Source organism: Salpingoeca rosetta (genome assembly GCF_000188695.1).
Source record: "Salpingoeca rosetta unplaced genomic scaffold supercont1.9, whole genome shotgun sequence".
Lineage (NCBI taxonomy): Eukaryota > Choanoflagellata > Craspedida > Salpingoecidae > Salpingoeca > Salpingoeca rosetta.
This window is the reverse complement of record NW_004754925.1, coordinates 1,791,895-1,799,394: the sequence shown is the minus strand read 5'-3', so window position 1 is coordinate 1,799,394 and position 7,500 is coordinate 1,791,895. Positions and strand designations below refer to the sequence as shown.

Genomic DNA, 7,500 nt, shown 5'->3' with positions numbered 1-7,500 from the left:
CGTCCATGACCTGCCGAAACACTTCGTCGTTGAGTGCGCGCTGCTTCTCCTCCTGCTGCCGTCGTCCGGCCTCCTCCGCCTCTCGCAGCCGCCGCTCCCGCTCAGCCAACATCGCAAACGCGTGCACACGCCGCTCCTCCTGTGGTGTGTGTGTGTGTGGGGGGGGGGGGGGTTTGCGTGTGTGTGAATGTGTGTGTGTGTGAATGTTTAGGGGGAGCAAGGGGCGCAGGTTGGCCTCGCGATGGGTCATGGCACAAACCACTACAGTTGAACTTTTGCGGGATCACACCTGCAGCCTGACGAGCTCCTTGCTGAGGAAATCAATGGTGCCGCCAACTTGCTCCGCCTGCACGTCTGTCACCACCCAGTCAAGCAGCTGCCGCCGCCGCCGCTCCACAGCCTGGCATCGTGGTGGTGGTGGTGGTGGTGGTAGGAGTTGAGTTGGGTTGTCAGAAGGCGTACAAGTGGATGGAATGGTGGCCGCTCACTGAAATGCGAGACAATGGCACAAATGGCAGCAAATACTCGAGGCACGCACGCACACACAAGCACAACATGCACGCACACACACCACACACACACACACACCAGCACGTCAATGTCATGTGTTTGGAATACCTGGCGCTCGCGGAGCTTGAGGGCGTCCTGCTTCTCCTTCTCCTTGATCTCCTGCTGGGCTTTGGACAGCGCGTGTGTGGTGCGCAGTTCCGTGATCATGTCGCGCCGCCGCTCCTTGCCCTCGTACATCTCGTTCTGGGCAGCACGGCCGCGGATCAGGCTCTGCAGCAGCATCACCGCCTGCTCCTTGCGCTGGTCTGCCTCGCATGGCGCGTTCACTTCCGGCGTTGGTGGGCGTTCCTTGGGCTTCTCGACCTTCTCAATGGAGCGAATGGGTGGAAGGACAGGCAGGGTGCCCTGGCGCTGCATGCTAAACGTTTCGTCCAGGCGCTCCAACGTCTGCTTCAGCTTCGCGCGGGCATTGGCACTCTTTCCCTGTGACAACCCAACCAAGCAACCCAAGCGTGAGCGCGGGTAAGAGACGTGAATTGCAAAGGAATCTTTCAGCCACCCTTGCAGTAACTGCTGTCTTTCACATCAACATCAACCACAGCCACGTCCAATGCCCATTCAACTCCCGACACACACACACACACACACACACACACACACACACATACACACACACACACACACATACACACACACACACACACACACACACACACACGCACGTGCTGCCGCTTGCTTGATCCTGTGCGGATGCGTGGTGTGGTGATTGCGCGGGGGAGGTTCGCCTCAAGGTCCACAATGGCGTCATATGACCCCAACTGCCTTGGACGCACCGGCGCCTTGCGCTGAGCAGCAATGCGTGCAGCCGCGCCCGTGCGGGCAGCAGGTGCAAACGTCTGGGAGCCCGTGTCCGCATACTCGCGCACGATGTTGCGCCGCTCCCGAGAGTGCTGTTGTGGTGTGGTTGCACATGTACAGAGCGTTTGAGCGGGTGAGAGTCGGGGCGGGGTGGGGGTGGGGGGTGTTGAGGTGTGCATGCATGCATGCAGAGAGAGTGTGTGTGCGTGTGAGTGCGTGTGAGTGTGTGAGTGTGTGTGAGTGCGCGCGCTTGGTGTTAATGGATACGTTCATGCCACTCACTCATCAATACCAATACCAATACCAATACCACCACCATCACCATCACCATGGCGTACCTCGACGTTTCTGCGTGTGCGTGCGAGTTTCCTCAAGCGCATGACGCCCTCGAGCTCGGCCTTTGCGCGCCGGCGATCCAGCGCCGCCTGCCGCTGCTGGTACGCCTTCTCAAGCTTCTCGCTGCCGTCGTCGTCGTGGTGGTGTGGTGGTGTGAGAGGAGAGAGAGAGAGAGAGAGAGAGAGAGAGAGAGAGAGAGAGAGAGAGAGAGAGAGAGAGAGAGAGAGAGAGCGTGTGTGTGTGTGTGTGAGTGAGTGAGTGTGTGTGTGTGTGTGCGCGCGCGTTTGAGTGAGGGAGTGAGTGGGTGCGCGCGTGCGTGTGCGTGTGTGCGTTTGAGGGAGTGAGTGTGTGTGCGTTCGTTTGTGTTGTAGAGGAGGGAAGGACAAAGTCGAGCGGCAACAAGAAGGAAAATGCCAACAGCGATCAAAGAGGGTCAAGAATACGTCAGCAGCATGCCAAGAATACAAAGCATCTGCCGTCTGGCGCGGGGGTTGACTTACTCCTGGGCCATTTGCTTCTTCTCCTGCAGCTCTACGACCAGCTGTTGCAGCAGCTGCAGTCGCTCGTCCTATCGACAGAGGTGGCGGTGGTGGCGCAGACACAGCGTGAGGCGTGTTGCTCACGTTTCTTTGGGTGGTATCACGCAGCACTCTCTTCTGTATCTGCACGCAAAGTGCAGACACAGACAGACAGGCACACACACACGCGCGCGCACACACACACACACACACACACACACACACACACTCAAAGACCAAACACAGACATACACGCACCTGAATCTGTTGAATCTGGTCCTCCCTGTGTTTCCATTCGCGGAGTTCCTGCTCCTCCATGGCACGTGCGCGCTCAACGGAGCGATATGCGTCGTCAGCCGGCGGCAGCTGACTCTCCCACGCCCGCCGCTCCCGCGCTCGCTCAATCATCTCAACCTCAGCCAGGCCAGCAGGCAGCCCGTAGCCTGCGCCCAATCACGCAGCAGGCATGTGTGTGTGTGTGTTTGTGTTTGTGTGTTTGTGAACATTGGATGCAATATGGGTAAGAAAATAAGATGGCATCTGGTTCTGTCTCTGTCTGTGTGCATGTAAACAAACATGAATGAGGAGGAAGCCTCCGCCCCCTTCAGCAAAGCGCATGGCTCAACACTGTGCAGTGGATGACACACCGTAGGAGAGTGTTGCGAGCGTGAGCACTTCTGGTGCTGACCCTGGCCGCACGGTGTACTCGGGCGTGTACGGGTCTGTCTGTGTTGCAGACTCCCTGTAGTACGATGACAGCGGCAGAAATCACGACGACAGTGACAGCAATCACGACGACAGTGACAATGATGACGGTGATCACACAGTGGATGGTATGAGACGCTAGACAATGCATGCATGCATGCATGCATGCTTTACGGGTAGAATTCAGCGTTGGACTCTCAACAACATCAATCGACAGCAACAAGAAGGGGAGGAGGCGCAAGTGAAAAGTCACACACGCATACATACATATGTGCGCACGCATGTACGTGCACACACACACACACACGTGTACAAATCTAACACCCACATATGTACACGTTCAACTCCAACACCCACATATGTACACGTTCAAACACACACACACACGTACAAATCCAACACACACACCCACACACCCACACACCCACACACCCACCCACCCACCCACACACACACACACACACACACACACACACACACACACACACACACACACACACGTACAAATCCAACACCCACACATTCACACATTCACACGTTCAAACACACCTGTAGTCTGTCTGTGTGGCGGTGGTGACCATGGTGCCGGGTGGGAGTTCTCGCGGCAACTGCTCGGCGGATGAGCTGCCTTCGTCCAGGCGAAGAAGCGGGTTGAAGTCCATGAAGGCCGACGTCACGGGGGTGAGCGGTTGGTGCGCATACTTGAAAAGGTCACGCCCGCGCGGCTGCGCCTGCTCGTAGTCTGCCTGCGCTTGCATCGCCCTGCACAACCACAACAGCAGCAGCAACAACAGAAGCAGAAGTAACAACAACGGTAGCAGCACGTGCCAAGTATCATGTGAGAAAGAACAGCACTCGCACCAACAATGACAGGGGGAAGCGCTGCACGTTCACCTCCGCGAACACGATTGTTTGTTACCTTGTTTCGGTTTGATGCTGCGTGTCAACGAACTCTGGGAGCGCCTGCTGGTGCCCCACCTTCACGGTTGAGCGTGGAAAGTGTCGCAGATCGCTGAACATGTTCTGCGAGTCTGGTACGGGTTCCTGCACAAGGTAACATCCGTTCATTCATAGCACATGCAATTGTTCAGCCAGCATGCACATGGCTTTGTGCTTCACTGCAATTTAAGAGAACACACACAATCACACACCCACACGTGTGCACAAGCACGCAAGCGTGCCCTCGCATCAACACACACACACACACACAGACACACACACACACGAACCGTTGGTGCATCGCGCGTCATGGCCTGGGTCATGGCGCGGGTGTGATCGCGTTCGCCGGAGACATAGTAGTCCTTGTCGTACACAGCATCAAAGCGGCGTGCGCCCGTAGGCTTCTTCACCGTCACGGTGCGAGTCTTGCTCGCCATCGTGACCACCAGCAGAGACAACAGAGACAACAGATGAAGAGGTAGGTGTGTGGTGGGAGGTGTGTTGTCTTTGGTGTTCTTCTTTGTTGTTCGGCTGCGCGGTGGTGTATGCGCTGATTGTTGCTAACAGACGCCAATGTCAAAATTGACTTTGCGAAATGGTCGGAACAAAGGCAAAATTTCCTTGAGAAGAACCACAGCAGAGAGAAACAGACAGACACACACACACACACAGACACGCACACACACACAGACACACACACACGCACAACAACACAGCAACGCAAGCACACACGCACACGCACACACGCACAACAACACAGCAACGCAAGCACTGGCACGGGCATCAGTTGCCATCTGGGTCAAGCAAGGAGTGCGAGTCGTAGGTGATGTGGGTGCTGAGGTAGTACACGATGCCCAGGGATAGGAAGAACCAGGCCAGCCCGCCAAGCACCGTGCCAAGCTACACACATACAAAAGCACAACGACAAACAACATCATGGTGCCAGCAATGAGGTGTTGAGTGAGAATCCCACACCAGAGAACAGGGCACGTTGGAGACAAGGGGACAGAACCACCTTGGTGCCCATTCGCACCATCCACCGCAAACATGACAGACAACCACGAGCCAACCACAAGCACGTGCACGCAGCCACTGCAGTCACCACCGCCGTCATAGCCCACCTCCGCGTGTGGCGCATCGACGAAGAACAGGCGGCCCTTGATCGGGTCCCACGTGGACTCTGTCCATGTCGACCACCTGTCAGTCGCGAACAGCAGCAGCAACAGTAACAGCAACAACAACACAAAGGAGGGTGGAAGCCGTAAGGTTGACGGCGACAAGGGAGGTTGAATGGACAATATGGAGCAAAACGACCCCCCCCCCTCAATGTACTACTGAAACACATCCGCGTCGCTGCAGTGAGACTAGCGCCACCACGGGCATGCACGTGTGTGCGCACCTTGGGTCTCTGCCATCGCGGTAGTCGAAGGAGGGAGTGCCGAGGGGCTTGAGGCTGTAGTACCCGTCAAACGCAGGCGACCACGCAAGGTGCGTGAAGGTTGCGCTCAGGTAGCACACATCCGTACCGCGCCACCGAATCCGCTGATAGTCCGGCGCACGCTGTTTGTGTACGTGTGTGTGTGCGTGCGTGTGTGTGTGTGTGTGTGTGTGTGTGTGTGTGTGTGTGTGTGTGTGTGTGTGTGTGTGTGTGTGTGTGTGTGTGTGTGAGTGTGTGTGTGTGTGCGTGTGTGTGTGTGTGAGGCTGAGGGAACGAAAACAAGCCCAGCAAGGGAATGGCAGAACAGTGAGCAAAGCGACACGACACGTTCGTATCCAATGTCCCCAACCAAATTCGCGTATTCCGCACCAACTTGAGTGCTTACCCCGTTTGCGGTGCAGCCGTCGGTGCTGTTGTAAGTGACGTTGCGATCCACGGCAATGGCGGCAGCGAGTTGGTTGAAGAAGAAGCCAACAGGCTGCACACCACGACAGCGTGTGCAGGTGGGAAAGGGAGACACGCAAACGAGTGAGCCATGGTGCGGCGTGAGCCGACGTGATGGGGCATGCCCAAACACGCACGCACGCACACATACACATGCAAACACACACCACACACACACACACACACATGCAAACACACACACACACACGCAGTGTTTGTGCAGACACAACTACAACGAAAAACCAGGCGAGAGAGACGCACCCTGGTGAGAGTTCCTGCTGTTGGTTTCACGCCGACATAACGGGAAATGGGCGAGGGCGTGTTCTCAATGACGTTAACGGAATCCTTCACCAGCTGACACGTCTGGTCGACCGTGATGCAATACAGCAGCTCACGCACCTGCAGCGGAGCAGTTGTGTTTGTGTGCGTGTTGTGTGAGTGAGCGAGTGTGTGTGTGTTTGTTTGTGTGCATGTGTGCGTGTATTCAGTGAGTGAGCCTATGTGCTTGGGAGGCACACCAGAGATGCAAGCATTGTCAATACACGACATTTTCACGTGGCAAACAGCACACTGTACGCGGTCAATTCCTCGCTCTCTCGACCATGGCTGCCAAACGCACAAAGTCGCAGTCTGCCTGCTGGAGCGGCATTGGCGGCTCTGTCTCAAACGCCATCGACCACAGCGACTTGGCCAGCACCGACGACACGTTGCACAGCTTCTCCTGCAAGGGGTGGAGGCGACGGGGGGGGGGGGGGTACGTCCATAAGAGGCGAGCAATAGGGGGTGGGCGATCGAGGGACCACACAAGGATGCAAGTGTGTGCGTGCGTGTGCGCATGGAAATGTAGCCAGTCAGGTTGAGCAATGCAATCACGTGTTTGAACGTCGGCGTACCACGGTGGCGTTTGATGACGCGTCAATGTAGTCGGCATTGTCCAATCGGCTGTGATAAAACCTGCAATCACCGCACGCACACGTGCACAATACGCGGCAGGTAGTTGAGTCATGTGAGTGTGTGCAACTTCATGCAATGGCATGTGTCATGAGGAGCAAGGGCACGGAGCAGAACATGATGAAACGTAACCTACGAGTTTGTAAAGCCGGATGCCGGGTGGTCTGTGATGAAGACGCCCCCAAACTCCTCCCGTTTCGTTTCGTTTCGAAACTCATGAAGAATCATCCGCAGTGACGCTGGCAGCGGCAACGGACAGCGGAGCGTAAGCAGTGACGGCGGCGGCGTCGTCGTTGTTGTTTACGTTGTCGTTGTTGGTGGTTGTTGGTTGTTGTGGGTTGTTGGTTGTTGTTGGTTCAGACTATGAGATGATGAGGCCACACGCCGACGAAAGGGAATGGGGAGGAAGACACGTACAAGCGCTCGCTGTCAACACATGCCCAACGATTGTGTGTGTGTGTGTGCACACGTCATACCTGGTGGGATATCAGCGCCGGCCTGATAGTCGACGTTCATATTGGATGTCAGATTCGCCGCCGCCGTCTGCAGGAAACCCGTCACCTCCTGCACGCGCGCAGAGCTGTGCATGTGCATGTGTGTGAGTGTGTGTGAGTGTGAGTGTGTGTGAGTGAGAGGGAGAGGGAGAGAGAGTGTGTGTGTGTGTGTGGAGGGAGAGGGAGAGGGGAGGAGGGGAGGAGGGGAGGAGGGGAGGAGGGGAGGAGGGAGGAGGGAGGAGGGAGGAGGGAGGAGGGAGGAGGGAGGAGGGAGGAGGGAGGAGGGAGGAGGGAGGAGGGAGGAGGG

General features: G+C 56.6%; 2 protein-coding genes across 2 annotated transcripts in view; both read right to left on the bottom strand.

Moving 5' to 3' along the window:
• PTSG_04284 (uncharacterized protein) overlaps window positions 1–4,410 on the bottom strand; it is a 5,738-nt gene extending 1,328 nt beyond the window's left edge. The window contains exons 1-11 of the mRNA XM_004995125.1: window positions 4,157–4,410; window positions 3,847–3,971; window positions 3,477–3,689; window positions 2,870–2,964; window positions 2,481–2,665; window positions 2,205–2,272; window positions 1,707–1,827; window positions 1,233–1,460; window positions 619–993; window positions 290–400; window positions 1–139 (exon numbers count right to left, since the gene is read on the bottom strand). The exon at window positions 1–139 is cut by the window's left edge and continues 75 nt beyond it. Of these exons, the coding sequence (XP_004995182.1) occupies window positions 1–139; window positions 290–400; window positions 619–993; window positions 1,233–1,460; window positions 1,707–1,827; window positions 2,205–2,272; window positions 2,481–2,665; window positions 2,870–2,964; window positions 3,477–3,689; window positions 3,847–3,971; window positions 4,157–4,303 (1,807 nt within the window). The 5' untranslated portion in view covers window positions 4,304–4,410. The remainder of the gene's footprint in view (window positions 140–289; window positions 401–618; window positions 994–1,232; window positions 1,461–1,706; window positions 1,828–2,204; window positions 2,273–2,480; window positions 2,666–2,869; window positions 2,965–3,476; window positions 3,690–3,846; window positions 3,972–4,156) is intronic.
• A 55-nt stretch (window positions 4,411–4,465) lies between these two features.
• Window positions 4,466–7,500, bottom strand: part of PTSG_04283 (uncharacterized protein) — a 6,998-nt gene continuing 3,963 nt past the window's right edge. The window contains exons 11-19 of the mRNA XM_004995124.1: window positions 7,176–7,279; window positions 6,836–6,938; window positions 6,642–6,702; window positions 6,368–6,469; window positions 6,010–6,147; window positions 5,690–5,782; window positions 5,266–5,426; window positions 4,988–5,063; window positions 4,466–4,766 (exon numbers count right to left, since the gene is read on the bottom strand). Of these exons, the coding sequence (XP_004995181.1) occupies window positions 4,650–4,766; window positions 4,988–5,063; window positions 5,266–5,426; window positions 5,690–5,782; window positions 6,010–6,147; window positions 6,368–6,469; window positions 6,642–6,702; window positions 6,836–6,938; window positions 7,176–7,279 (955 nt within the window). The 3' untranslated portion in view covers window positions 4,466–4,649. The remainder of the gene's footprint in view (window positions 4,767–4,987; window positions 5,064–5,265; window positions 5,427–5,689; window positions 5,783–6,009; window positions 6,148–6,367; window positions 6,470–6,641; window positions 6,703–6,835; window positions 6,939–7,175; window positions 7,280–7,500) is intronic.